Consider the following 27,911-nt stretch of genomic DNA (forward strand, 5'->3'; position numbering starts at 1 on the left):
TCATGAAACTTTTCAAAAGGTGGTGGACAGTTAACAATTTCCGCAACGCCCCAGTCATGCGTCAATCACTGCGGTTATTGGGGGTGCCACCCCTCCAGGGCTCCAGAACTCTTTACATTTGTTCGATCTGTAGACAGGACGTGCGGCCGCGTCCCGTCCTTGTCCGTCAATTCCTGCGAAATGCCTCGAACGCAACACCACTCACTGAACGAGTGCGCCGCAAGATTTGGGGAACGGATAATCCGCCAGGCTTGAAAGATCCTTACGGAGGCGAAGGTGTTCTTGAGCGGAAATGGAAGAAACAGCCTGAACAACAAGAGGAAGAACCGTCTCGCGGGTCCACTGAAGCTCTGGAAACCCAGAGTGAGGATGTCATATCTAATACCTACGAGCCTGCAACAACATGGGAGAGTCTTCCTCGCGTTGGTCACCTGGGGAAGTGGTCGGACCTTCCCCCTACGGAAGCTGATGTGTTTAACCCGTAAGTTTGCGACTATGTTCCTCTACAGGCAGTTACGCATTCTTTTCGCGGCTGCGGCAGTTTCTCTGAATGACAACGAGCTCTTTACTGACTGGGAATTCAGTTTCATGCTCAAGAAGAAACTGACCAAGGAGGGCCACCTTCATTTGGCTGCTCACCAAGCCGCAGTCGAAATCTGCCTGATGCATGCCCTGAAGAAGCCACTCACTAAGATATGTGACGTCGTGGAACATGAAAAGCCCGTTTTCAAATTGATCTGGAAGTGCAAGATTGTCCCGAATGCAGAGAGCCAATGGGGCCAATCTTTGGTCTATCCGGACGACGAATCGAAGGATGTTCTCGTTTACATCTTCGAGCAGATTGGTGGGGGAGCCGATACGACTGCCACACCAGCCGAGGAAGAAGTGCAAGAGGACGTTGAGACAGAGGAGCAAGGAGCCGTCGAAGATTCGATATCGCAGGCCCCCACCCCTCCATTCTTCGGTTACCGTAGTGTGCGGGATAAGGGATTCCTCTCCCTTTCATTGAATGATCCAGAGACTAAATTTGCTGTAAGTTGTCTTGCATCTTTGATTGATATCCTATGGGAAATACTGCTAATGTTATCGTAGTTCCTAAAGAGACTGTCCCAACTGAGCGGTCACTATTTCCCGGATCCTGTCATGCATTCGATCTCCACGGTCAAGCAGGCCGTAGAATATCTCGAGGGAGTCGTCAATCCGAAACCTACCAAATTGGCCGATCAACTAGTCAACAACCCCGAGCTTCAGCACTTGCCTAACGTCAAGCTCTTTACCAAGCGCCAGACAGCGTTGCACAAGGATGAGGAATTGGGTCGGAAGAAGATCATTGAATCTGAACTTCGCGCAAGAGGCCTCATTGAATAAATGTGTCTCGAGTTCAGAATTCTACACTGAATATGCCATATAGTTTTATCAGTTAGCATGCTTTCTTTCTCTTCTGAATAGGGAAATATCTGTACAATACATGAAATATTTCTTTGGAATATTTACAACACAGGTTAGTGTTAGAGCGTCTATCAAAGATTGGAGGATTCTTCAAAAGAGCTGGTGCAGTAGCCGACAAGCATAACCCGTTAACGCCGAACGCCTTCAGAATGCACACATTAGAGCTCATTATTTCTTAGAGGGCATTGTGTAGCCTCTCGTCATAAAGTCACTGTTGGTGGACTTGGCGTCTCCGGAGCTTTTAGTAAAAAGACTACTGATATTCTCGTTCGCACCCATCATTTTCCGACGCCGTTTCTTCTCATTCTCCTCTTCCAGAACTCGAGCGGTTAGCAGCGCAGTAGAGGCGTTCTTGATACCATTTGATGCACTGGGTGTTGGAGTCGAGGTATTGCTTCGACTCGAGGCTGCAGGCCGTTCCTTCTGTGAGTAAGAAGCCAAGGCTGACTTGGACTCTGCTTCGGCAGTGGTTTCAATCTCAGCCGAATCTCCATTAGCATGCTTCTTGCGCTTTTTAGAGCCAGGCGCTTTTTTGAGAGAATGAGTGAGCCCTTGCTCGGCTAGCTTTTGCGCCCTCGCCATCAGTCGTTGTTTTTCTGATTCCTTCGGCGGAAGGATTGGGATGACGTTATCCTCGGCATAGGGCTCGTTGCACTGCGTGTCGCGGACTAATCAGCAGGAAAGTTGGAGCGCTGGGATGTGACTCACAACAAACATACCTGTAGGCACTTATCGTCCCTAAGTTGACGAATAGCTTCTTCAGAATAAACATGGCCGCATGGGACAAGGTAGACCGACTTCACACTCGGGCCGAGCTGCTTAGCAGTGACGGGACAGATCCATGCTTCACGTTTATTATGCTTGTTGGATGCATGTTCGCCGCGCTCCGTATCGACTTCGAACTTCAGCTCAACGACATCGCGAAGTCCCTTAACTCGCCCGCATAAGATCTCTTCGCAGTCTGCTTTAGAGCTGATTCCCTGGGCGTCGTCGCCGGGAAGCAGGAATTCCAATATTGCATCCTTATTGTATAGATTACCGACGCAGTCGGAGACAATAGGTCGAGCTAAAGGTTTATGCGATAAGGGACAGGTGGTCCAAAAGTGCTCTTGCATTTCACGTTGGGCCTCTTTCACTTGCGCTGTGCTGGGAGCTTTTGCGGCTTCTCTGACGAGCTCGCGGCGGGTTGGGATACTGTGCAGAACCTTAGTTGGACAGTCCTACTGATGAAGGGCATTAAGAACGATTACCTGCCACCATCGTTACCCATTTTGCAGCGATTAAGTCCAGAAATGTCGTATATATTGTATCAGAGGAGTGCTGCGACAATCGACTCTCATTTACTGATCAGTTGTCGCTTGCCACAGAAGAATGATTGATAGCGGGATGACTAAGGCGAGCCCATTCTCCCCCAGGTTGTTTCCGCCGCCTTATCAACAGCTGGCCAGAAGCTCTCTCCGCATTCCTATAGAAGAAACCGTCCTGGGCACAACAACGCATTGACGAGCGAGCTCAATGCTTGCATCATGATACTTTCTCAAGGAGTGCTTTTCTTTGCGAGCATAGCGGCATGCTCTACTGCCGCGGCTGCGAGCGATGGTGCAGCAAGACCTCGGGGTGTCGGTCCAGAATGTAAGTATACTATTACCATGCCTCTTAGCTCATTTGAAAGCTCCGTTCGCCTGTGACATTTGGCCCCTTATAAAACCTTAGTTATGATGATTTGGTGACCACAGCCATTATAAACCCTTCATAACTTATGAGGAAGCTAATGGCGCAATTCGCCCGCACCAGTTGCCAAGTTCTACAAAGACACAACGACATTCAGCTGTATATCGAACCCCGCCATACAGATCCCCTTCTCTGCCGTAAACGATGACTACTGTGACTGTCCGGATGGCAGCGATGAGCCTGGAACATCAGCATGTTCTTATTTATCCCGTAATTACCCACTAACGTCCGCCGATCGTCCGGGGAACAGCGACCTCGAACTTACACTTGCCCTCCCGGGGTTCTATTGCAAGAATAAAGGCCATAAACCGTCATTTGTTTCTTTCCAGCGGGTAAATGACGGTATCTGCGACTACGAATTCTGCTGTGATGGAAGTGACGAGTGGGCGCACGTCGGGGGCACCAAGTGCGAAGATAAGTGCAAAGAGATTGGCAAACAATGGCGCAAGCAAGAAGAGAAGAGAGCGAAGTCTATGACGGCTGCCCTCAAGAAGAAGAAGGAATTGCTTGTGGATTCGGGCAGACAGCAAAAGGAAGTCGAGGACCACATCAGGAGATTCGAAGTTGAAATCCAGGCACTAGAGATGAAGGTGAAGGACATGGAGGCTGACTATGAGGAGGTGAAGAAGCGAGAAGAGAGCAAGATGGTAAGGGGCAAGAAGGCAGGCAAGGTTAACATCCTTGCTTCCTTGGCTAAAGGACGGGTCGAGGAGCTGCGGAATGCACTGGTAGAGGTTCGCAAGGAGAGGGATGAGGCTCGATCGCGGCTAAAAGAGCTCGAGGACATCTTGTCCAAGTTCAAAATCGAATACAATCCCAATTTCAACGACGAGGGTGTTAAACGAGCTGTGCGCAGTTGGGAGGAGTATGCTGCCAGAGAAGATGTGGGCAATCTCGGAAACAGCGCCCGCGACCGAGATCTGGATGAAATTGCCAAACCTGATGACAACACATCGGGAGTCAACTGGGAGCAGTGGGAAAATGAGGAGGACGAGACCGACGCAGGTTCGTGCTTGATCTATTTCATTGCGTATGCCGGTTCGGTTGCTGACTCTTCCATTTAGTCTACAAGCTGGCAGCTTACCTGCCTCCTTCTATTGTGTCATTTGTGGAAGATAAAGTGATTTCCATTCGGCGCTTCCTCGAGGACAACGGCATTCTGCCCAAGAAGGAAGAAAGCTCGACCGGCGAATCCAAGGCTGTGACCGAAGCTCGCGAGGGTCTTGAAAAGACCAAGACCAGCCTTGCGGAACTATACACGCAGTTGAAAAACCATCAAGCCGACCTTGAAACCGACTATGGAAAGGCAGGTGTTTTCCGCGCTCTTAAAGGCGTTTGCATCTCCAAAGATTCCGGGGAGTACACGTATGAGCATTGCTTCTTGGGCGAGACCAAACAGATTCCCAAGAAAGGTGGTGCAACTATTCGGATGGGTAAATTCGGTCGTATCGGATCCGTCATTATAGACAACGTCAACGAGACCGGCGTGATTGTGCCCGAGGAGCGGGTTTCTCTTGAGTACACGAACGGGCAGACCTGCTGGAACGGACCAGCTCGGTCCACCACAGTCATCTTGGAGTGTGGCGAAGAAAATGAGATCCTCAAAGTGACAGAGGACGAGAAGTGTGTCTACTCCATGATCGTCACCACCCCGGCGGTATGTCCGGGAGGAGAAGAAGAAGGCGATGTGGCACCAAGGCGCAAGGATGAACTGTAGTATCGGATGTTGTCAGGTCCTGGATTTGTTATTGATGTGTAGCGGTCGACTACTTTCATTGTGATTCATACAGACTTGATACGAGGGTTAGTCCTTTCTGCCTTGCCAGATATTAGTCTAAGAGACACAGAGCCGACTTGAGAGGACAAACACATGGTAGGATAAATAAACGGACTACGGGCATTACCTGCAGAGGAATTGGGTGCTATGTTTGATCTGTACGGCGCTAAGCACCTACTTCTAACATAGAGAAGCCCTCCCTTTTTCTTCGGGAAGGTATTCTGCCTTCTAATAGCTCCATTTTCTCTGCACGGAAGGATATGTAGGTTTGCGCTCAGAGAACAAACATCTGGAAGGATCTACTTGTACATATGTCTACGTCCTTCAGGGCAGGCCATTCCTTATTCAACTAGCGCCAATCCATCAGGTTCTGATCATCAGATATCATTCGACGCTTACAAGATCAAATCGAGCTTGAACACAGGAGCTTGAATATCGACCTTAAAACTCATGACTACGTCAGTGAACAGGGCTACACGCGTTCTCAAAAAGATAGAATTTGCATTTCCTATCCTATCATGCCTTAAATTCAGCGACTGAAGTCAGCTCCGCCATGCTGTGCAAGTCCACGGACTCACACAGAGACAGGTAGCAAATCAACAAGGAAAAAACACATCACAACCCTCGAGCCTCAAGACAGCCCCCGAATTGGCATATCTCACGACGTCAACGATAGCGTACTTGGTGGCATCGTGTCAGGAAATCTTTGTTGTCTCGAAGATCAAAGCCGGGGGGCTTGATGTGCCATTTAGTGCTGAGGAAGAGTTAGCTTCATATAGACTAGGATCGGCTCTGATATCTGGGAGATACATACACCGCAAGAGGAGCAGGAGCAGCCGTTGCAGTCGCTGGAGCAGGAGCAGGTGTTGCAGGAGCAGGGAGTCATTTTGATTGAGTTGATGGTGAACGAAGCGTTGCTTGAAGAAGATAGACTGTTCAGTTGATATGAGGCTTAGTATGAGAAGGAGAAGAAGAAAACGGGCAGAAAGAGGGAGATCAGGGCTGCCTTTATACCCAGAGATGGACTCTGGTGGAGGTGGTTGACTATCAGTCAGGACAAGACTGTGAGGTCAGGTCAGCCAGTCAGGGCTTTGCTTTTTTTTTACTGTTTCGAAACGCAGAGGTCAGTGTTGAACTTGTTTCTGTGTATCCGAACGCCAATTTTGATTTGTTGGCAGATGATCCAAGCTGAATTCATTTTTCTGAGAGTGCCTTTCTGGTGGTCAATGTGGTGCTAAAATGCCACTACTGTATGGGTGGGGTTATTTGGAGAGGAAGAAGAAAAGCAATGGTATCGCCAGAGCTAGCTAAGTGCATACTGTTGCTCCAGTCATCTGTCGTGTTAGCTGATGTTGATCAGAGCAGAACTGTGAACAGGCCTCTGGGTGAGTAACAAAGTGAGGCAGCAAGTAAGAAGGAAAGTTTACAAGCCGATATTTGCTAAAGACTTTCATTGCCAGGTTAGTTTGTTATCTTATTATTATTATTATTATTATGAGTTCTTATTAATGCAATCCTATTATCACCCACGCTCTTACGCGGAGACTTAAATCCTAGTAGTCCCTACATATTCGTTTCAGACATGTACGTACTGAGATAGTGTGGTGAACAACATTCAGCATGCATGTGCGTCTTAATGTTAGAGATTCAAAGAATCCACGGTGACAGTTAGGAGGATTCATTGTTATCCAGTCTCTTAAGCAGCATTCTGCAAGGAATCTTCGATCAAGTTGATCTAACAGGCAGACCTCAAGAGCAGCAGACGCCGCCACAGGCTGAGGCAAGATAGCTTCAGAACTGCAGTCATCCCACCCTTGCTTGATGCAGATTCTTTGAAGCATTCCACAATGGATTCTCCTCTGTGGCATTGAGCTCTGTGGAGCACCACGAGTGGGCGGTTATGTAGGCAATTTCCTGCGCTGGCCGCCTGTAGCCCAGTTAACGCTTGTATGCCCCTCCATCAGCCCCTCCTCCTACACCACCATTTACCATGAAGTCATTGGTTCAGAAGTGTGTATGCTTTTTCCTCAAGCTCGGGCGCAGGGAAAGTGGGGTTCCGGCTCAGGTCTACCATCCTCTTCTTATGGCCAAGTCAGAATGAATATGGAGTCAAAAAAAACTCCGATATACGAGAGGGACAACATATACCTATTTTATATAGTGCGCCAACCGCGGGATCCGCGACAAACTCGCACACGATGATCAGTTCGGGTCCAACTAAGGACACAGGCGCACTGAGCCTTCAGAGGTGTCTGTATGGAGTGGCAAGATTGGCAGAATCGAGGCAACTCTCCACATTTGGGCTGGGTCAGAAGAGGGTCGGGAGACTTGGTCACACGTTTGCTGATCTGATGACGGTGGTCCACGGGCTTCGAGCAGCCTTGGCGATAACCATCGTTCTGCGTGTATTCGGAATTTTGCTAAGTAGAGTGGTATGCTGGAAGGACGTTCCAAGGATAACCACGATAGAGCATGTGTGTTCTGTCATGGTTGTCCATGATAGTGAACCCACGGCATGCTACAATTGTTGTTTACAGATTGTAATCTAGGCACTACTACTACTTCTAACTAAAATTCTGCAGGAGTAAGTCCGGAATCCAGATAATGAAAGTAAAATGATTTTCTTTTCTTTATTGCTTCGAGTCTAGCCGAAGACTGTTGTTCTATCTCCACAACGAAGTAAACATAGCCTGTCCACTAAGCATCGCAGCATCCTCCCAAGAGGTAGCCAGCAAAATGTGCCATCCTCTCTACCTCTTCTGCATCCAGTATCCTTGTCAGTAGGAGTCCAAGATAGAAAAGCTGTCAGTTGAGATGCAAACGTACAGGGCAGTTGCATTGTCCAGCTGGGCACTGGCAAGAGGCTCCGCAGGTGCAGCCGTGGTCGCCTATCAGGAAGACACTTCATGTCAGTTGGGAGGTCGAAAACTTCAAAAAGGACTCGTGCAAGAAGAAATGGAGATGAGCTTCAACAGGCAGAAATATATGAACACAAACAGATATCGCAAGGCTGATTGCAAAGGGGAATACCCCGCTTCCCCTCAACTGACGGCATAACAGCAATGATTGATCAGTATATAAAGCTGGCACTTACTCATGATGGTAGTAGTGATTATAGAGAAGGGAATAGCTCTTTTTGATCAAATTGATTTGGCGAGAAGCTGATGGGTGAAGTTTTGGAGGAGTCGAAATTTGAAACCCAAGCTCACGACGGGGCGGGGTTGCTTTTATATAGGCCGAGGTGCCATTCTTGGCCTACACTCAAATAGTAAGTAGTACTAGTACCTCTTACTGGCATCAGCGAATATGCCGCCACCACCAACATTGATGTGAGCAGATTTCTGCACGTCGATGATCTTGGAGCTGCCAATAAGTTGTCTTGAAACCATATTCCAGTGTCTGCAAGTGTTATTTCTGGCCACAACGAGACATATCTTCACATGAGAGGCTAGGTAACTGCCCATAAGCTTCAGTCTTCTAGAACCAGTACATTGACACCAAAGTCAGATACTACGTGAGACAAATTGCCGACCTCTTTAAGTATGCTGACTAGAGGGGGCTTTGACGGAAGTTTTCACCACTCTGCTGATTGATATCATTAGTAACATGAGTCACCATGGCTACGGACGCAATGACTCGCCCCATCTCGTGCCTGTGCGGTGATGCAGCGCAAGACGTTTTGCTTGACTCGGCTTCTGACCTTTCGGCATTCAATCTATGCCACTGCATCGACTGTCGGGCCATTACGGGCATGCTGTATTCCTCTTACTATTTCCTGCAGACTCCCGGTCCGGAGTTGGATCGTCTTCGAAAATACCAGCAGTCGGACTGTATCAGCCGCTATTTCTGTAGAACTTGCGGAGCCCATGTGTTCGCCCGGCTGGAAGCCACTGGCAGGACTTTGGTCGCAGACGGTGTACTATTGGAGAAACCCCCGCCGATTAGGGTTATACGGCATTGGAAAGCTGAAGATACCCTTGATGGCGGCTTGAGCTGTTTCTTGGCCGGAGACGCCAAACAAACAACATCAGCTTGCTGGTTAGACGCCGAGCAGGATATCTGTAACGGGCACACCGAGGACAACAACAACCTAGAGGATCAAGATCATGGCGTTCACCGGCTGCAAGCTCGATGTCACTGTGGGGGCATTGAATTCTATATTACACCGCCAGACTCGGACTCCGCCAAGCCATGGTCCCCGTGGCCAGATTTGATTGTTCCCTACCACCTGACATCTCCGGAGAATTTCGAAGACATCAAGTGGTGGCTGCGAGATGGGAATACCAAATATCTGGTAGGAACATGCGCCTGTCGATCATGTCGTCTGGCCAGTGGATTTTCCATCCAGTCCTGGGCTTTCATTCCCAGATCAAACATCATTTCTAGCGACGGAAAGTCCCTAGTCTATGGCGCAGGGACAATGCAGCAATATGAAAGTCGCCCCGGAATCTACCGAGAGTTCTGCAATCGCTGTGGCGCAACTGTGTTCTGGCACTGTCAAGAAAGGCCGGGGGTCGTAGATGTGAGCACAGGTCTTCTCCGAGCCAGAAGCGGTGTCAAATCCGAGGAATGGTTAGAATGGGCAACTGAGCGAGTGAGTTTCAAAGAAATGGCGTTGAACCGCGAGTTTATTGAACGGTTGGAAGAGGGCTTGAAGAATTGGGGAGAAAGCAAGAAAGATCCTAATACTTGAGGTCAGGATGACCAAGATATTGACTGCATCCTCGTGCCATTGAAGTAGATAGGCCCTTCTTGTATCTAGCTGACTGTTTGAGCGAGTATGTCAGCGTATCTTAGCCGGATGCTGAAAAGTTACTGTATACTCTGTAGGTAGTTGTGATCATAGAAGACAACTGACAAAACTCACCGCCTTCCTGATACATTTTCAACTTTTTTTCCTCCCAGTGGAATCAAAATCGCAAAGTTGAAAAAAAGTAGTCGCGTCGTTTGATGCATCATTGCTTTCTTTGGTGGTGCAACTTCCCGTCTCCGGTCCCTGTTTCATAATCCCATTTCACCTGCTCATACTCGAACTTTGCTAGCTGCGGTACAATTATGCCGCCAGCTTTCGAGTTTCGAGGCAACGACCGACGGTCGCACAATAACAATAATCCAAGACATGAGTTCACTTTCCGATATGCACGATCCGGGACGGCCGAACGACCGCTCTTGACTACCAAAAGAGAAACCACTCCAGAGCCCATCTTGGGCGCTACAGCAGGAGATGAAAAACCGGCCATGAAATTTGCGCCCATTTCAAGCCTCAGTGACAGCGAGGAAGCCGAGATGGACATGTCCGATGATGATAAGGACGACGAAGCTTCACATCCGCGTAAAAAGCGTGCGCTAGGAACAAATACTGCGGCTGCTCCTACTCCAGCACCAGTCACAGCTCCAAAATGGTCCAACCCAGATCCTTATACTGTCCTACCCCCGCCTGATGAGACGTTGGGGAAGAGGGTTGATGTCGTCAAGCTGATTCGCAAGGCGCGGATCACAGAGAATGCTAAGCAGCCAGCACCTGCGGATGCAGTGACGACCAACGAGGACTTTATATCATTTAGTGGCCTGATCGACGAAGAAGAAGAAGCTAGGATGAAGGTGTCAGACAATGCTCCTTCGGGACCGAAACGTCTGCAAGGAAGAGACTCTGCTCCCGGAAGCCGGAAGAGAACGCATGATGATGAGATAAAGGGCTATTCCAAGAAGACTGGACGACCCATGGTCAGGTTTTACGATGATGGCTCGATTATTGACGAGTGGAGAGCGCGCTCGCAAGAGGACGCAACTCCGTGGATGTTGCTCATGGAACCTTCCTTGCACCTGGGTTCTCGACTGCACAACGAAATTCTGAGTTTCTACCACTGGGTTAAACCGATGCAGTATGAGCAGATTGTCCGAGCGGATTTGATTACAAGGCTGCAGGTAGCATTCCAAAGTAGGTACTATGGTGTGCAACTTCGTCCGTTCGGCTCGTTCGCTTCAGGCTTGTATTTGCCCACTGCGGATATAGATCTTGTTCTGCTGTCATCAAATTTCATGCGCAATGGCATAAAGACTTTTGGTGAGCGTAAAGGGCAGATCTACGCTTTCGCGGCCTTTCTCAAAAATCTTGAAATCGCCGTTCCCAATTCAATAGAGACCATCGCGCATGCGCGCGTTCCGATTCTCAAGTTTGTGGACAAGATGACCGGCTTGCGGGTTGATCTGTCGTTTGACAATGATAGCGGGCTCATCGCCAACAACACATTTCAAAATTGGAAATCAGAATATCCGGCGATGCCCGTGATTGTCGCGGTGGTCAAGCAATTTCTGCTACTTCGTGGTCTTAATGAGGTCCCAACTGGTGGTCTGGGAGGGTTCTCCATAACCTGCCTCGTTACCAGTCTTCTTCAGCATCTACCACATGGCCACACAGCGCCTAATCTGGGCAGCATTCTCATGGATTTTTTCGAATTCTATGGCAACAACTTTGACTTCGAGAATGTTGGTATTCGCCTGAATCCGCCGGGTTATTTCAACAAGGTAAGTATCTCAATACAAACTTGGGCAGACTTTCACATCCACTGATGACCTGCTTCCTTTAGAGAGTGTACAAAGGGTTCCAAGGGAACAACGATGCTCGTTTATCAATCGAGGATCCCAACAACCCGGATAACGATGTGTCGGGTGGGACTCGGGAAATCCATCTGATCTTCAGGTCATTCTCAAGGGCATTCCAACTGCTTAAGGAACGTATGGTCTCCTCGGCGGTGTCTGGCGACACAAAAGCCAGCATTCTGCAAAGCATCATCGCTGCAAATTATGAGGAGTACACACAGCAGCGTGCACATCTACGTGCGGTGTTTGAGACCCATCCCAGATTCGCACAGTATCGTCGAGCTCCCACACCTCCCCCACCTCCCTCAGAGAGTCCTCCTCCACCTCCTGCCGACCTTGCTCCTCTGCCACCTAATTTGCCTGCTAAACCTCCTTCGGCGAAATACTCCAAAGCTCCTCCGGCACCAGCATCCAAGGACTCCAAGGGCTCGAAGGAGAAGATGACCAAGATGCAAAGAAAGCAGCAAGCATCGCGAGAACGGGCCGCTCGTCTTAGACGTTTGCGTCCCGATATACCTGCCATTCCAAACTCCATCAGTAATGAGCAAGCCTTGAGTCTAGGTGGTTATAAAACCCAATCTGAGATGGACAGAGATCTCGCAAGTCGAGAAAAAGAAACCAAATGAACAAATAAGGCAGGTGAATTCGTGGCCCGAGGTTTGATGTCAGATTTGAACGACATCGACGCTTTCCTTGCGGCGCCCACGAGCGCGATGATATCCTTCCGTTGAGGTCTATCCGGGTGACTAAATTCTCCTTTCTTTGTTCTCTCCAGTTTCATTCTGTCGTTTCATCGCGATTTGCTTCAGATACCCGTGTTGAGTATTTGTGGAGTTCTCTTGGGGTTTGTGGATAGAGTGGAAGGCTATGCTGGTTGTCGGTATTGGTTCTGGGGGGCGTTCTGAGTCTACGAAAGAATCTGTGATTTCGTACTTCTGTCTATATTGTTTTTACCTCATGTCCCTGAAGTGTGCAGGCCCCGACAATCGAGCCCTTTGGGTCGATATGGGCGACCTGTTATTTCGGATATCACCCGTTCTAACAGCAGTATCATAGGCTGTGTGCCATCGCTGACAGATACAGTGATATCCTTAATCGAGTATCTCAATCAACACAGATATCGTCTACTGCCAGCCGTCTCGCGAGATTGGTTGGGCCGTCCTGACACAGGTTTCACATCCCGAGACATGGCGAAGCTTATTGATCCATTATGGACCTGAAATGGCTAGTTGAGAAACAATATTGACTTTAAAATGCTACAGGTTACGGAGATGCAATCGTCTCTGTTCCGTTTTGCAAAATTCCCTTCCACCTCTTTCTCATCAAGGAAGCGCTATATGCGATTGCTTGGAGAGGATGATTTGGAGGAATACCGATTGAGACTGACACTTATGGGAAAAAAATTATTTGTCTTGTGGAATAGGCATCCACAAATCATAGGGGTGATACAACGGTCATTTGCAGCCAAACAGCAGAGGAACTTGATGACATCTCGTGAAAGATCCGAGAAGAGAACTTTTGGATATTCTTCCCCTATGAATTCTATCAACTTGTGTACTACTCGTCATGGGTCATTAAGGTCGAGAAATATATCATAACGCAAGGTTGGATGGCGCTGTGCCAAGGGGTATCTGCATGTCCGCCGCGTCCAAAGGAGGTGTTACCATAGGTTCGTCCTGTTGTCCGGTACCCAAATCGGTATTCTGAGTTTTAGAACCGGCCGTTTCAATATCAAGTTTTTCCAGGAGAGCAAGATGCTCCGTGGGCAGCGAATTAACAAAATCTGGGCCAGGGCTGGGCCATGTATAATCCACCCATTGCGGGTCAAGAATGGACCGGATGCCTTGAGCCAGGGACAAAATGCGGCTGCGACGTGACTTGGACCAAGCACGGTCGGTGATTACTCCTTCAGACGGCGTGAGAATGGCTGGCGCTTGGGATGCGGTAGGTATAGCAGCGGCCCGAGCATGTTCGCTGGTGTCTCCCTCGTCGTCCTGATTCTCCAGTCCATCGACAATGCTGCGCCAAACGCGCAATGTCTCGTTCAGTTCCTCTATGTTGCTTACACCCATCACGCTGACGCCTAGCCGCTCGCCCGTTCCCATGTGGGCGACAGAGAGGAATCCCGGATCAGCGCCGGGAGACCGCGCAAGCGGCGGACCTAGAGCTCCAGCCTTAGCACCGTCGTGGAGCCATGACTCGAGGGCGAAGCGGATCGCAATCACTTCGAGTTTCTCTCCTTGGGCATCGGCCCACTCGCTCACACTGCGAATGGCTTTCCGAAGACCGTCTGGAGCGGGATGAAAGTCGCCCATGCTTCCAATGGGCACACCCTTGCGCCGTAGAAGGCCCATCCCTAATGGCGACGCATTGGGAATCACGTCCACGCCGGCGGCCACTAGCCGAGGGAGACCCTGGGTCAGCAGTCGGGTATTCTGGAGTGTGAAATTGGCGTATGACTGCACCGCGTCGAGCGGCTCGCCTGTCTCGCGCAAGACCAATTCTGCAAGGTTGCACAGTACATCCACAGGGTATCCCGATATGCCAACGTAGTGAATAGTGCCTTCAGTATCACGAATGCGGCGCAACTCTCGAATCGCCTCGATGACCTGCTCGGGGCTCACGAATTCAACGTCATGGCAATAGACCACATCCAGATAATCGGTATGGAGGCGGCGCAAACTGCGCTTCACGCTGTACCTCACCCATCTTGAAGAATAGTCAAAGGAAGAGGCTGCCACTCGGCCCACTTTGGTGAGCAATCGGTATGTATGACGGGGGAAATTGGAGCGAACGTAGTCAGTAGCCAAAGCACGACCGAGAAGCTCCTCGGCTGGGCCGTAGTATGGGGACGTATCGAAAGCGCGGACACCGTTCTCAAGAGCACGATGAACTAGTTCCGTCGTGGGGAGGGCGTATGGATCCTGGTTGTACTGAGAATTGAAGGTTGCGGTGCCCATAATGAGTGGCGGAAGATCCGCCGACAGAGGGACCGAGGGACGCCCCATGATTGTGATTGCCACTTGTAAGCCTCCACGGAGTTCCTGGAGGTAAGAAGAGTAGTGCGCTACAATCTTCACTGACGAGACTATCAACAAGCCAGTGATCAGTCGTGGAGATAAGAAGGAAAGAAATATTTGTTAGGAGGGGCGCGAAGGCGAGCCATTATTATTTATTCTGGAATTGATTTCTAACCCATGGGGCGGATGCCCACCTTCGGGGAAATGGCGCCATGGGCTGGGTTCGATTAGTGTTGCTTTAGATCAGTTTGATGAACTTCATGGCCAATCGACTATACTTAATTGATCGGATCTAGGATTGTCAGAGGTTGGGAGATCTTGGAAGATGGAAGACTTCTGCTAGCAGTATTGATGGATGGTGCCTGGGATGGGATCGATCGATGGATCGATTGATCGACCCCAGGGCGGTGGTGAGAGAACGCCGAGAAAAGTTAAAACCGAACTCCCGCTACACTCTGTACGCATCTCCTACTATTAAAGAGGACAAGAGATATTCCCTGAACTATTCCTGTTCTGTCATTGTCCGGGCCGGCAGTATATGACGATTGCTGGTATTATATAAAGCTGGAGGCCGAGTGGACTTTATTGCCCAAGGAAAGGGAATACAAAGCAGGCCGTCACCACATGGGGTACTATGGTACAATTGTTAACTCATTCCATGAATTAAAGGCAAGGTAGAGTGGAGAAAATATGCGATAGATAGGGAAAAAAAACAGCATCTGCTCTGAGGAGAGATGAACTCTCCGTGGCTCAGAAATAACTGTTTCCGTTGTATCCCGCTCCTCGAGAATAATATACACAAACGGGAACAAACCCGCAAAGGAGCCGCAAAAAAGACATGGGCGAGGGGAAAAAAACAGGTTGAGAGCGAGGTGGTGCACAACATGATGCACCGGCATCTTTCGCTCCAACCGTGCCACGCAATGAACATCGAAGTAGTCAATGCGAAAGGCAGGGGTCTATATTGTCTCCAATACCAACATTGGAAGCCACCAAACAAAACGCCTTGCTATGCCGAAGAGCTGAAAGGACAACGATAAGAAAAAGGAAGAAAGCGGCGTCGGATCGTAGTCTATCCCAACTGAGCGGTCAATTTTTCCATTCCGCGAATCGACAGCGGGACGGGTCGGATTCGAGAGCGCATAGCGTCGTGGGTAGAAGTCGAACACACTCAAACTCGACGATTTTCAAATTCCGGCGAAACAGAAAGAAATAAAAAAAAAGAATCACCGGTCCTTGTACACCTTGGGATTCCAGCCTTCCCGGAGTTCTTTCTCCTGTGCGGCTTTGCGCTCCGCTTGTCGGATCTCCATCTCGATTCTCTCGCGAGCGCGCAAGATTTTGCTCTGCAGATAGAAGCTTCCGCCTTTTTTGGGATCATTCAGATCGAACAGCTTCTTGAACCGCTCCATCACGTGTTCCAGATTCGTTTCTCCTCCAGCCGGTGGCTTGACGTTGAGAATCTTGCAAGCCTCTTCGAGTGTCAAGCCGGAAGATGCAAATGTGCTTGAGCTTCCTCCCTTTCCCTTATTTGCCTGGGCGTATTTGGACGATGCGGAGGCCTGCTTGTAAGCTTCTGCGAAGGCTCGACCGAAAACTCGAGCGCCCGTGACGACGACCTGGGTAAGGAGACGGTGGGCCTATGAAGTAGCAGAGGAGTCAGCGAATTGCGCCTGCTGGTGATGAAGAGAGTTGAAGCGTGATTCCATGGGAATGGTGATAAGGTTGTTGAAAAAAGAACTCACCATGTCGGAGGAAGTAGGGAAGCAAAGGAAGATCAGAGTCAGAGAAAATCAAAGATACTAAAGCACCTAGTTCGAAGAGAGAATTCTCAATAGGAAAAGAAGTAGAATGAAGCTAACCGGTCAAACGTGAATAGCTATCCGGTCGTGAAGAGACTTTGGGGGGGTGAGGGTTGAATGGAAGATGGATGGCGCTGGACAACCGGAGAATCGCAGATGGAACCTGAAGCCAGACGGTGAACGGTAAAAATTTCGGCGGCGGAATTGGCCCAGTCGCGATTCATTATTGTCGGCTTCGGCCAGTGACCGGACAGCTGAAGAACACCCATTATCATATGGTCGGTTTAGTCGATGACTGCATACAGTCAATCTTGATAATATTTATTTTTGAACTTTCAATCTATTTCGATCTTAAAAATACTAACTACTCCGTATCATTTCTTGTATACTAGAAGATATCGCCCTGGTATCCTCTTTGGGACAAGCAGTCACATGCCCCGAGAACCACAGGCAAAAGGCTTCAACTGCCCGCGGATCTCAACCTGCTTCCCCCCGCAGTCGATGATCTGCCTGCAACCCTTTCGGTTATTGGAGAGTGTTTCTTCTTGTCCGACGTATTCTCCGTTTTTCTCCTTCTCCTCTCCTTTCTCTCTGCTCCCCTTCTTCTTCGCGGTTGCACTGCCCGCAATGCTCTTGATGGATGATGCATGTGACCTCTCTGTTGGATGGCAGCACTTGGTACGTGACACAACTGTAATCCATCGCTCCCTTACTCTCCCCAGCGAGGAAGAAACAACATGGATCCGGTTTGGTCGAAGAGTATACAGGAGATGCTGATGCGGTGGTAGAAGATATTCCGTGGATAGATTCCATGGCCCCATCATACGCGCAAAATGATGGCTTACAGCCTGATTCTCAGCCACCAACGGTTGCTGCTTTTTCGCCCACTACCATTTCGGGCTCATCCTTGACGTCCAGACAACGTTCCAGCATAATCGTACATCGCAAATCCCCCCTTCTTGTGGCTACACCTCCGGCCATCACTCGAGCTCTAGCCTATTCTCATCCTTTTATACTTCCTTTGAATAAACTCGCCGGCTTACTCACGTGGACAACGGACGACCCATGGCAAAGCTTTCTTCTGGTGGCGGGGTTTTGGACGGTGGTCCTGTACAGCGATGCGATTATTCTTTGGGGCGGTCCGATTCTAGTCGTAGTCGGGTTAATCCTAGGCATGTATTGGAGACGCTTTTCTCCGTTATCGACAGCGGCATTCACGGGCGAGAAACGACAGCACCAAAAGAGTGTCTCCGAGGGTTCCTCACATCAGCATGAGACTTTGGATGAGATTGTCGAGACATTGAGAACTTTCACGACTCGGTGCAACATACTCCTGGAGCCTCTCCTTGAGCTTACGGATTTCCTATCGACGCAGAGAACGGCGACGTCCGCAACTACAAGACCCGCTCTCACTACTATGTTCATACGAATTCTTTTTGTGACTCCCATCTGGATCGCATTGACCCTTCCGCCCTTTTACATAATCACAACTCGCCGTGTTGTCATGACTATAGGCACCATCATTCTCACCTATCACTCCCGACCAGCAAGAGTATCACGAGTCATTCTATGGAGATCCTTGACTGTTCGCCGAATATGTTCCATGATTACTGGTCTTTCATTTTCTCTAAACGCCAATCAATCGCAGTCCCTCTGGGCTCAGAGCCACGGTCATGCTGCATCCATTGCAACGAGGCGGCGAGGGGATTCCTCGGGAGTTCGCTTCACTTTTGTACTCTATGAGAATCAACGTCGGTGGCTGGGAATTGGATGGACATACTCCCTGTTCCCCTCTGAGCGTGCGGCATGGACCGACGAACATCTGAACCCAGCCCCGTCCAAGGATGACTTTGAGCTCCCGCATGTACAGGCAGGGAATGCCAAGTGGCGCTGGGTCGAGGGCAGCGAGTGGCGTATTGAAGGAGCTGACGATACGAACAGCAAGGCAGATGGTAAAGCTGCGGATGGTGGAGGATGGATCTACTATGATAACAAGGTGAGACCCCACCTCCGTCCGTGACAATCAACCCCTATTGAACTGTCATTGTGGCATTATAGTGGAATGATGGCCGTCGTGGGCAAGATGGTTGGGATCGTTATACTCGTCGTCGGAAGTGGTGCCGCGACGCTGAACTCGTCGAGATACCACAAGCGACTGAAAACACGCCGGCTACGGCCAAGTCTGGTTTAACACAGGCGTTGGATAAACAGAGGGAGTCGGGGAACATTGACGCTTCAACAGTCGATACCGATGCCGTGAGTCTCTCCCCGTCAGCGTCCTCCAAGACGCGGAAAAGACGTTGGTTCGGGGGCTCGAAACCTGTAAGCGACAAAGCCAGTAGCACTTCCTTTGCGCTACCAGCCTTCACCAATACATCCTCCGTGGACGCTGGAAAAATAACCTCTACCCCCAGTTACAGCCCATCGGGAACCCCCGTCGCGAGACCGATTGACATCGCACACTCTCGGAAGCCATCGAACTACTCCGGCAACGCAAGTCATGGCAGTGTGGGCCGAGACAGCAGCGTTGCGGGTAGTGTCTCGCACAGTGACAGTGCCAGCATTCGAGATAAGGAAATTATCCACGCTCAAGATCATCTAGACCGCTGGGGTACTCGAGCTACGGGTGGTATTGAGCGAGCAGAGCGAGAACTGGGGCTGGGTGACGAGGTCAATATGGGATTGAGTTAATCGTTCAGTCTCGTAGCCAGGGAAGTCCGCGAAAGAGATTGGGGAGTTTCATGGAGCGGTGTCAAGGGGCGGCCCTTTTATCATCCATTTTTTGGTTTCTCGTCAGAAAACAGGGTTACTTTTCCGAGTATATAATAACATTCAGAAGCATATATCATTAATGACATCATCCACATTTCAAACAAAATCTGAGGATACTTCGAAGTCTTTACAAGAATGTTCTCGGACAAGCATCCGGCAAAATGCGGATGGTCATTCACGATGTATTTGTCGCCCATATTTACGCAAGTGTCGTAGCCTTGTGAGGGCAGTTCCGAATCGTGTTTATACTTTTCAGAGAAGTAAGCTCTGGCATCGTCGGCATCGGCCAGTGTATGACTCGAGTCTCAGCCAACGATGCAACCTGAACTTCGTTTCGCACAACCTCAATAACACAGACTGTTAGCAGTTAGACAATAGAGATCATTTGTGAGCTTTGGACTTCATCTGATGGACACTATCAGTCACGTTAGGATTAAATCCCATTTCAGGTGTTCCAAAACGTCGAGCCAATGCAGCTTTTCTCCCGTCCAGAGAATATTCAGTAGTTCCTTTGCGCGCTTAACATTCCCAATACCGAAATTAACTTCCAGTTGAGTCAACGATTGCATGATCAATTCTCGGTCGATCGTCTCTTCGCACTCGCATCCTGTGATGAAGAGTGGAAAAGTAAGCGCGGAATACTCGCAGTGGTCGTCGAGTGGCGATGAACGAATAATTCTGAGACAACGCTCTACTGCCCCCCGCTTTGATAATGATATGAAGGAAGTCCAAAACGAGGATGCTCTTTGCGTGAACCCCCGCATCATTCTTTCTAGCGTGGAATGGAGATAAATGTATGCAGCGTTGCAGAAACATTCCGCTACCATGCGCAGACGGGTAAGGTTTTCTTCTGTCGTCCCCTTGGGTATAATGTACGATGGTACATATTTTGTCCAATTACGAAGCGACTCGTCGCTGTACAGTATCAGCATGCGTTCAAACGTTTTGTAAGAGGGCTAGCACTGACATTGTATGAATTTCCAAGCCTAGGGCAACTGGGTCAGCGCAAAGAAGAGGCAGATCCGCAATCCTTGCACACAGCTTGATGATTCTCTCAGTGTAGCCGATGTAAATATCGAGCCTGGTAATCTCTGCATGATTTAGGTCTGATAAGGCTGCGGTGATCAGTCTGGGGTTCGTCAATTTTGCCAAATTTTGCCCGTATACAAGACTGGATTGGAAGTTAGCTCGGTCCCTGTAATTTCGTATCAAATTGCCGTCATAACTTACAGTCCTCGCAGAAAATGAGCCGTGTCTTGGCTGAGGGAGTCGAATCCACCGCAAGATAGTATCAGTTTCCCTAATGCATGCAGATGCACCGTCCACTGCCTCACGCTTCCACGTACGATCTCAAACTTGCAAAGAAGAGCAACCGAGAGGAGAGCGTCCTCGGGAAACTTATTGGAGGAACACTCTGTAAGTGCGGTCCGAACGCCTCTCATTGTTTGAATGTAGTAACTCGCTGCAGCAGTTTGGGCGCACAAGCTATCACTTGTACGGTTCGCGAGGTGTATGGCAGACAGCGCGCATAGAGCGTTCATTAAAAGGGGAGAGGAGTGGGCTCGAGGAATGAGCAATGATCGCAATGGATTCTCGTCATTTTCCAAGTTCGCCAACAGTTTAGACCCTCGTTCCACATAATATTGGAGGTAAAGCGTCTCCAGGGCAGTCAGATGACTGGTGTATCCAAGAGGTCTGGTAATCACACTAGACCTGTCATTGTCAGAAGGAGTAACAGAGTTTTCGATATCGTTTCTGTTGTCAGCGATCTTCCAGTCAACTTCTAACCAGCAGGTTTCATCAGCATCGTGCTTTGACATCGATGAACATGATGTATTCAGAGAGTTTGAAGGAAACGAGGTCAAATCGGGAGATGGACAGCCTTGGGAGGATCCATCTGAGCTAACGGATGCAGAATGGGAGCGACCAATCTTGCGTCGCTTTGCTAGTCCAACTTGCTGAAAGACTTGCGCGCCTGGATCGAGAGGCTTTGCCCACACCGAGCCATAACCTTCACAGCTGAGCCCCAACCTGGCGCAATTCTGGCAGCTAGTTTTCGATATCAGTCATGCTGGTCATAGGTATCTGAGAGAAAGTTATTTGTTACCCAGGCTTAGCTTCATCACAGCGCTTCCGGCGCCTTTTGCAGGTCAGACAACCTGACCGAGTCCACTTCCCACCCTCCCTTTTGCATTTCTTTCTTGACGGTACTGAGCTTTCGTTTCTCAGCGAGAAGTCGTTATATGCGGGAGTAAATTGAGTCATTTCAATCTGTACGAGAAAGGAACTATGCCAACAGATAATACTGCCGCCTTGTATACTAAACCGATAAGCGACTATCACGCTTATCAGACCGAGATGCAGAGTTAGAGGAGTAACGAGTGGTTACGGCCGACAGTAGAATCAACGGAATGATGGATTACTGCATCACCACATGAAAACATGGCAGACATGCTATTGAGCAAAAGATAATCGCACAGGAGCAATGAGGGTCAATCTGCTGGTTGGAGAAGTCATGGAGGAGGAGAAGAGACTAATCAGGCGCTAGTCCTGATATGGCAAGAGATACGCTGGGCTATCTAATCGGTATCATCAATATTCTATGTTCCTCCCATCAAAGATCCTACGGATATCCTTCTACGCAGAAAGGTAGATCTTTATTTCATATCAGACCTATGACCTCCGAAAGTGATAGAAGTTATCTTTCTGCGAGGCTGAAAGCTCGCTTCATCGTTGATTAACAGCTCTGGGCCCGTTTTAATCGTTCGAGTATGAACCCTCCCTTTTAGCATTAGTTGAACGAACAATGTCTTTTTTTCAGCAGCCCTTGTTATCCAAGTATTGATGGCGAACATCTGAATCTGACCCTGGTTCTATACTTTTATCTGTGATGTGCACGCCGGTTTCTGAAGCTCTACACTGCTGCGGAACTATCTTAGTATCTACCGAGTATCTGGATCGACTCTCGGAGGCCCCACCGAAAAGTGGTGGCAGCTTATCCCAAAATGGCATGTCCATCCAGAGCGTGGAGAAAGACTGGCAGAAAGATCATCATATCCATTGATCTGCGGAGGGTAGATATAGGAAAACCGTTCCTTCACATAGCTAATGCTACAAATGGCAGGAATAAGATAACAATTGGTGGAGAGCAGCTCCGCGCACACGATAGGCACACTATATAAGCACCGTCTCGTCTCTCTCTCTCCTCTCTAGAGTCCAGTCCCTTCTTACACGCCCATCTCTGAACTCGAGGGTTCTCAGTAATACATACCACCAACTGCGTAGTATACGAACCCAAGTCTCTGCAGTATGCTGGCATCTCAGAGCTCTCCTTCGACCACCTCGGTCAGCCTCCATCCTTTCGATCCAATTACTCCGGAAGAGATCAAACTTGCCGTTCGCATTCTCGAAGCTGCCTTTCCTGGTGTGACTCTTCGGTATAAGCGAATTGACCTGCAGGAACCCATCAAGAAAGATGTCATTGCATATATCGAGGCGGAGAGATTACGGAAACCTTTGCCTCAGAAACCCCCTCGTCTTTTATTCTCCTACTTTCACCGTTTGGACAGTGGTGTCTTCCACAAGGCCCTGTTAAATGCTGACAGCAAGTCAGTAATCCATATCAAGGAGCTCCCCGCACATGTGCAAGTGAGTAGATCATTCCTCTTTCCCTTTCCATCCGCCTGTCCTGATAGCTGATTGCCTCACAATATAGGGACCTATTGATGTAGACGAGGTGACTGAGATTGAGGCACTCTGCATGCGGCACCCTGCTGTGCTGGCAGAAATAGAGAAACTCAAGCTGCCGCCAGGAATGGCAGTCTGCAATGATCCGTGGATGTATGGCTCAGACAGTCCCAATGAAACGAGACGGCTCTTCCAATGCTTTATGTACATGGTTGAAGTGGACCACCCTGAGAACAACCATTACTCTTTACCATGCAAGTTCTCTCCCGTCTTTGATGCTAGTACCCGGGAGCTGGTCCGCATGGACTATCTTCCTGGTGGCACAGACACAAAAGTCACGGAGACGCAACCATGGAGACCCGTTAAAACAATTCAATATGCTCATGATCTTTTGGACGAGCCGCTAAGAAATGACCTTAAACCCTACATCGTCCAGCAACCTGAGGGGGCATCCTTCTCAATTGACGGAAACTCTGTGTACTGGCAAAAATGGCGATTCAGAGTCGGCTTCAACAACCGGGAGGGACTGGTGCTCTACAATATCACATACGACAATCGCAACGTCTTCTACCGGCTTTCGGTCTCAGAGATGACGGTTCCCTATGGAGGTGAGCTGGCCATGAGACGAAGAGTAAGAGCACTGTACTGATCAACTGGATTGCAACAGATCCCCGGGCCCCTTATCACCGGAAACAGGCTTTTGATGTTGGAGATGTTGGTTTTGGTCTCAATGCTAACCAGTTGACGCTTGGATGCGATTGTCTGGGTCACATCAAATATTTTGATGGCTATCGAACAGACTCAAAAGGTAATCCCGTTCATTTGAAAAACATCATTTGCATGCATGAACAGGACAATGGTCTTCAACACAAACACACCAATTACCGATCGGGCGCTGCGACAGTGGTGCGAAACCGTCAGCTGGTCCTTCAGATGATTTGCACTGTTGCGAATTACGAGTACATCTTTGCATACATCTTTGACCAAGCTGCAAATGTTGAACTTGAGGTCCGAGCCACCGGTATCTTATCCACCGTTCCGTTTGACAATGAGAATGGCGAAACAGTCGCCTGGGGTACTAACGTCGGCCCTGGAGTCATGGCTCCTTTCCATCAACATATGTTTTCTCTGCGGATTGATCCGGCCATAGATGGTTTCAAGAACACCGTCTACTATGAGGACAGCGTACCACTCCCTGAAGATGAGAAGAATCCTTACCTTGTTGGCTATACTACTGAGCAGACGGTCATCCGCAAGTCCGGCTCAGCCAACACTGACATCAACCGCCATCGAGTATTCAAGATCCGCAACGATAATATCATCAACCCCGTGACCTATAAACCTGTGGCATACAAACTCCAAACGGCACCTAGCCAGATGCTCCTGTTGAGCCAAAACGCAATGGGTTACCGACGGGCCGAGTTTGCCAGTAAACCTATCTGGGTCACCAAGTACAACGATGACGAGCTGTACGCCGCAGGCGAGTTCACCAACCAGAGTAGACGAGCGGAAGGTGTTGAGACCTGGGTACAAAGGAACGACTCGACAGAGAACGAAGATGTGGTTCTATGGCATAGTAAGTTACCTCGAGCCCTATGGGTCTCCCAGTCAGGACTGACCAGGTCGGCAGCGTTCGGTCTCACCCATAACCCCCGTGTCGAAGACTTCCCCGTCATGCCTATGGAGCGAATCAGCGTCATGCTCAAACCCGATGGTTTCTTCACCAAAAATCCGGCCCTGGATGTGCCCCCGTCAACTCAGTCATTCAACAAATCCACCCTCCATGCTGAGCCTGCTCCCGTGGCAAGATGCTGCTCCAACGGGGGTGCCAGCACTAAAGCGAAACTCTACAAGCGCATTGAATAGTTCCTCAATAATCGGGCTGATTGTTTGATGCCTCTCACTCGGGTTCGGTGTTTTGAGATGGTTGGATGTAGCATTCGATTGTTGTTGGCATGGTTGAGTAGCGTCTGGTCCGGAGATCTTATACAACTCATTTAATTTGTCCAAGTGTTCAGAGAACTATTTTAAGATCTTTTACTAACAGTAAAGAACAGATGAGAAGTAAGGTCCAGGCTATCACGCATCATGACATCTATTTTTCATTACCATGTGTCTTTTGATATTAGACATACACAGCTCTCTCGCTCGTTCGAGACCGAAAGAGTTATATAGATCGGATCCATCGTACATCAGACAGTTGCCGTTGCGATCTTACATTCCTGCCATGCCTTCACCGAGACCACTCACTCCGACTCATGCTCCCCATCGGCCCTGTATTACCTTTCGGAAAACCAGCTTCCTCCCTGGTCGCTTTCGTTTCCTCCCATAACATTTTGCGCGCGATATGATTTCAACATGTGCCATTATGTTCCCGGATGCCGAAATCCACAAGGGACAATCCGTAATTTACTCCTTGTTAACGGTCGGGACATGGGCCTTTGGAAGAACGCCGTGGCCCACGTTGTCGATGGCGGCCTGGCGGGCACCCTTGAGGCCGTACTGGGAGCCAATACCCTCAATACGGTGGGTGGAGTTGATGTTCTTGACCATGGTGAGCTGCCAGCAGGTAGCGCTTCCCTGGCGGGAGATGATGGTTGAGTAGGCCAGGAAGTACTCCCAGATCTGAAAAACGGAAATCCTCCAATCAGTCGTGCACAACGTGTAAAATGAATTCGTCAGAGGGACTTACTCTAAACCATCTCTTGCCGTACTTGGCCTCGACCTTCTCGCGGTTACCCATCCAGTTGCGGTACCAGCGCCAAAGAGTAGCAGAGTAGTGGACACCAATAGTGTCAACGCCCTTGATTTCAAAACCAGCGCCCTCCAATTTATCAACGACGAATCCAAGAGGAGTGCTGGCATCAGCTCCGGGGAAGATGTACTTGTTCATGAACAGACCCCAGATGAGATCCTCATACTGCCAGGACTTACGGAGACCCGCGATCTGGAGGAAGAACACACCATCATCGTCTAGCATTTCATAGACCTGAGACAGGAAGGAACCGAAGTGGCGTACACCGACGTGCTCTGCCATCTCAAGACAAGTGATCTTCTTGTAACCGCCCTCGACGCGGGGAGCATCACGGTAGTCCAAGCAAAGAATACGGCTCTGAGATTCGGGGATACCGGCGCTGCGGAGACCCTTGTTACCCCAGGCAGTTTGGTTACGGCCGAGCGTGATACCGGTGACGTGTGCGCCATAGTGGACTGAGGCAAATTTGGCGAGAGTACCCCAGCCACAACCCAGGTCGAGAATAGTGTCACCGGGCTTAACATTGATCTTCTCACAGACAACAGCTAGCTTGTTGTCCTGAAGTTCTTCCAAAGTCTCTTCCTTGTTGATATCACTAATGATGCCAGAGGTGTAGATCATCCGAGGGCCCAAGAACCAAGCGTAGAAGTCGTCGCCACGGTCATAGTGGTCGCGCACCTGTTCCTCGTCTGCGGATTATTTTAGTCAGCAACAATGAGCTTCATTCATCTGTGCAGAATAACCAAGAGAATGCCACTTTACCTTGAGAACGGGAGTGGACCAGCAATTCAGGAATGAAGCCGAAGAGGAAGTGCTTGTAGAGGCCCATGGTGAAGCGGAAGTTGGCCCAGTCGTGTCTGAACTCCAGAGCTTCAAGAGCGTCGCCTTTGAAATCAACCTCTCCATTGAAGTACTTTTCGTAGAAGACCTCCATCGGAATCTTGCTCTTGCCGCGGTAGGTGGCACGATCATGCTCGTTGTGGAAGTGAAGGTAGTGCTCGACGGGGCGACCAGCATACTTGGCCTTCTCATTCTTGCGGGGAGAAATGGAAGAAGCCACGGACCAGAAGACCATCAGGATGGGGACGGTGGTAAAGATTGCAAAGAAGATAGTGGTGTAGAAACCACCACCGACCTGGCGGGCCAAGTACCACGGAACAAACAGCAGTAGAGAGAAAAGCAGGATGTTGGAGAAACTATCACTGCCTGCAGCGTCTGCGGGGACGGGAGCATTTTTGATAGCCGGGTACTAAAAGCGTGAAAGAGAAAGTGATTAGCCCATTGCCTTTCATGAAGACGCTCCATAGAGCTCCAAAAGAGAGTCGATGAGCCTGGGCAAATTGTTGTCGGCTCAATTGAGCACCTCAACGTACCGATGTCGTCCGCACACCGCAATCGTCTGCGGGGGTAGTGCAAGAAGCAGGAGGTGTTTCAATGTACTCGAAGTCCTCAGGGGACTCGGGGTGAATTTTCGTCATGGCTGGCTCGACGTTTTCGCGGAGGAATTGAGAGTGGGAGGAAGGAGACCAAGGCAGGTCAGTTGTCACAAATCACGACAGATGTTCTGTCTGTCGTGATAGGAACAGAAAAAAAAGGATAAATGGAAAGGTGGGGAAAAGGAAGAAGCCACAAGGGCAGGAAAGCAGATCAACAACAATTGATGTTGATGGAGAACAGGAGCAGTCGGGTTGGTTTATCAGTGATGAGGATTTGACGCGGCGCCAACAAGCCGAGTTGGTCTTTAGGTTCCTACCTTAGCAGGTTCGCAACGGTTCCTACGTAGTACTAGCGGACCTCACGAGCTAGGCTCTCGAGTCCCTGCTCGAATTGATTATTATTAATAGTAGCTGTCTACCTCCCTAGTTGGTGCGTATCAACAAATCTAGGTGGAACCACACGCGGGATCGCTGTTTCTCCTGGATGGGCGGCGGTGAGCATACGGATACTCCGTACCAGAAACGAGAGTCAATTGCATTGTCATACGCGAGTAAAAGCTGGCAATGATCATGCTGTCTGCCCCTCTGTCGTGGCATAAATTACTCAATAGTTCTTGGGCAGCACGGCTGTGTAACCTGTCGATTTACTCTAGCAATCCGCAATGATCCCCAGGGCTGTATGGAGTAGACAGAGCCACTGTGTAAGATAATATTGAGCGTGACACATACTCTGTAGTGACGATACCAAGTTCCCTCTCCTGACATCGTTAGCAACCGTTTCAAAGCTCAATTCATGTGCAGTACTTATATGTATTATTATCAGAACCATATCCGAGGAGTCCTCGGATGCCGAGAATTTGGATCGTCCGTCGCTCGATGCAT

At 49.4% G+C, this 27,911-nt stretch overlaps 11 protein-coding genes and 1 non-coding gene across 12 annotated transcripts; 6 read left to right on the plus strand and 6 right to left on the minus strand.

The window, feature by feature from the left end:
• Positions 1–2: 2 nt before the first annotated feature.
• AFUA_7G04090 (mitochondrial 54S ribosomal mL50 protein) lies at positions 3–1,368 on the plus strand (the record flags this gene model as incomplete). Its single annotated transcript, XM_744006.1, has 3 exons — positions 3–481; positions 585–1,032; positions 1,093–1,368. 3 exons carry the CDS (start codon positions 3–5, stop codon positions 1,366–1,368), a joined length of 1,203 nt encoding a protein of 400 aa, XP_749099.1.
• A 249-nt stretch (positions 1,369–1,617) lies between these two features.
• On the minus strand, positions 1,618–2,845 carry AFUA_7G04100 (replication termination factor 2; the record flags this gene model as incomplete). The annotated part of the gene is made up of 3 exons (XM_744005.2): positions 2,700–2,845; positions 2,169–2,643; positions 1,618–2,103 (listed from the first exon to the last, which is right to left on the minus strand). The coding sequence occupies exons 1-3, from the start codon at positions 2,717–2,719 to the stop codon at positions 1,618–1,620; spliced, it is 981 nt and encodes a 326-aa protein (XP_749098.2). The 5' UTR covers positions 2,720–2,845.
• A 53-nt stretch (positions 2,846–2,898) lies between these two features.
• AFUA_7G04110 (uncharacterized protein) lies at positions 2,899–5,491 on the plus strand. The gene is made up of 3 exons (XM_077805179.1): positions 2,899–3,081; positions 3,244–4,185; positions 4,245–5,491. The coding sequence occupies exons 1-3, from the start codon at positions 2,976–2,978 to the stop codon at positions 4,895–4,897; spliced, it is 1,701 nt and encodes a 566-aa protein (XP_077661307.1). The 5' UTR covers positions 2,899–2,975; the 3' UTR covers positions 4,898–5,491.
• A 280-nt stretch (positions 5,492–5,771) lies between these two features.
• AFUA_7G04115 lies at positions 5,772–5,916 on the minus strand. Its single transcript, XR_013344533.1, has one exon. It is a non-coding gene; the product is annotated as an uncharacterized ncRNA (non-coding RNA).
• Positions 5,917–8,573: 2,657 nt separating this feature from the next.
• Positions 8,574–9,650, plus strand: AFUA_7G04120 (GFA family protein; the record flags this gene model as incomplete). The annotated part of the gene is made up of 1 exon (XM_744003.1): positions 8,574–9,650. The coding sequence occupies one exon, from the start codon at positions 8,574–8,576 to the stop codon at positions 9,648–9,650; it is 1,077 nt and encodes a 358-aa protein (XP_749096.1).
• Positions 9,651–10,012: 362 nt separating this feature from the next.
• Positions 10,013–12,183, plus strand: AFUA_7G04130 (putative topoisomerase family protein TRF4; the record flags this gene model as incomplete). Its single annotated transcript, XM_744002.1, has 2 exons — positions 10,013–11,482; positions 11,545–12,183. 2 exons carry the CDS (start codon positions 10,013–10,015, stop codon positions 12,181–12,183), a joined length of 2,109 nt encoding a protein of 702 aa, XP_749095.1.
• A 966-nt stretch (positions 12,184–13,149) lies between these two features.
• On the minus strand, positions 13,150–14,565 carry AFUA_7G04140 (D-arabinose 1-dehydrogenase (NAD(P)(+)) ARA2; the record flags this gene model as incomplete). Its single annotated transcript, XM_744001.1, has 1 exon — positions 13,150–14,565. The coding sequence occupies one exon, from the start codon at positions 14,563–14,565 to the stop codon at positions 13,150–13,152; it is 1,416 nt and encodes a 471-aa protein (XP_749094.1).
• Positions 14,566–15,803: 1,238 nt separating this feature from the next.
• AFUA_7G04150 (import motor complex subunit PAM16) lies at positions 15,804–16,603 on the minus strand (the record flags this gene model as incomplete). Its single annotated transcript, XM_744000.1, has 3 exons — positions 15,804–16,217; positions 16,381–16,407; positions 16,523–16,603. 3 exons carry the CDS (start codon positions 16,601–16,603, stop codon positions 15,804–15,806), a joined length of 522 nt encoding a protein of 173 aa, XP_749093.1.
• A 208-nt stretch (positions 16,604–16,811) lies between these two features.
• On the plus strand, positions 16,812–19,070 carry pex23 (PEX28-32 family peroxisomal membrane protein; the record flags this gene model as incomplete). Its single annotated transcript, XM_743999.1, has 3 exons — positions 16,812–17,057; positions 17,227–18,375; positions 18,438–19,070. The coding sequence occupies 3 exons, from the start codon at positions 16,812–16,814 to the stop codon at positions 19,068–19,070; spliced, it is 2,028 nt and encodes a 675-aa protein (XP_749092.1).
• A 503-nt stretch (positions 19,071–19,573) lies between these two features.
• AFUA_7G04170 (Zn(II)2Cys6 transcription factor) lies at positions 19,574–21,667 on the minus strand (the record flags this gene model as incomplete). Its single annotated transcript, XM_077805180.1, has 4 exons — positions 21,259–21,667; positions 20,382–21,200; positions 20,119–20,322; positions 19,574–20,066 (listed from the first exon to the last, which is right to left on the minus strand). The coding sequence occupies exons 1-4, from the start codon at positions 21,414–21,416 to the stop codon at positions 19,574–19,576; spliced, it is 1,674 nt and encodes a 557-aa protein (XP_077661308.1). The 5' UTR covers positions 21,417–21,667.
• A 473-nt stretch (positions 21,668–22,140) lies between these two features.
• On the plus strand, positions 22,141–25,247 carry AFUA_7G04180 (uncharacterized protein). The gene is made up of 4 exons (XM_077805181.1): positions 22,141–22,799; positions 22,867–23,446; positions 23,506–24,414; positions 24,469–25,247. The coding sequence occupies exons 1-4, from the start codon at positions 22,461–22,463 to the stop codon at positions 24,702–24,704; spliced, it is 2,064 nt and encodes a 687-aa protein (XP_077661309.1). The 5' UTR covers positions 22,141–22,460; the 3' UTR covers positions 24,705–25,247.
• On the minus strand, positions 25,248–27,462 carry AFUA_7G04190 (putative cyclopropane-fatty-acyl-phospholipid synthase; the record flags this gene model as incomplete). The annotated part of the gene is made up of 4 exons (XM_743996.2): positions 26,967–27,462; positions 26,356–26,842; positions 25,531–26,282; positions 25,248–25,463 (listed from the first exon to the last, which is right to left on the minus strand). Exons 1-4 carry the CDS (start codon positions 27,069–27,071, stop codon positions 25,248–25,250), a joined length of 1,560 nt encoding a protein of 519 aa, XP_749089.1. The 5' UTR covers positions 27,072–27,462.
• Between the last annotated feature and the right edge of the window lie 449 nt (positions 27,463–27,911).

Source organism: Aspergillus fumigatus, chromosome 7, assembly GCF_000002655.1.
Source record: "Aspergillus fumigatus Af293 chromosome 7, whole genome shotgun sequence".
In the NCBI taxonomy this organism is placed as follows: domain Eukaryota; kingdom Fungi; phylum Ascomycota; class Eurotiomycetes; order Eurotiales; family Aspergillaceae; genus Aspergillus; species Aspergillus fumigatus.

Coding starts and splice junctions, on each gene's coding strand:
- AFUA_7G04110 (XM_077805179.1), top strand. CDS start 2,976: ATGATACTTTCTCAAGGAGTGCTTTTCTTTGCGAGCATAGCGGCATGC. Junction 3,082..3,243: donor TCGGGGTGTCGGTCCAGAAT/GTAAGTATACTA, acceptor CGCCCGCACCAG/TTGCCAAGTTCTACAAAGAC. Junction 4,186..4,244: donor GGAGGACGAGACCGACGCAG/GTTCGTGCTTGA, acceptor TCTTCCATTTAG/TCTACAAGCTGGCAGCTTAC.
- AFUA_7G04180 (XM_077805181.1), top strand. CDS start 22,461: ATGCTGGCATCTCAGAGCTCTCCTTCGACCACCTCGGTCAGCCTCCAT. Junction 22,800..22,866: donor AGCTCCCCGCACATGTGCAA/GTGAGTAGATCA, acceptor CTCACAATATAG/GGACCTATTGATGTAGACGA. Junction 23,447..23,505: donor GATGACGGTTCCCTATGGAG/GTGAGCTGGCCA, acceptor GGATTGCAACAG/ATCCCCGGGCCCCTTATCAC.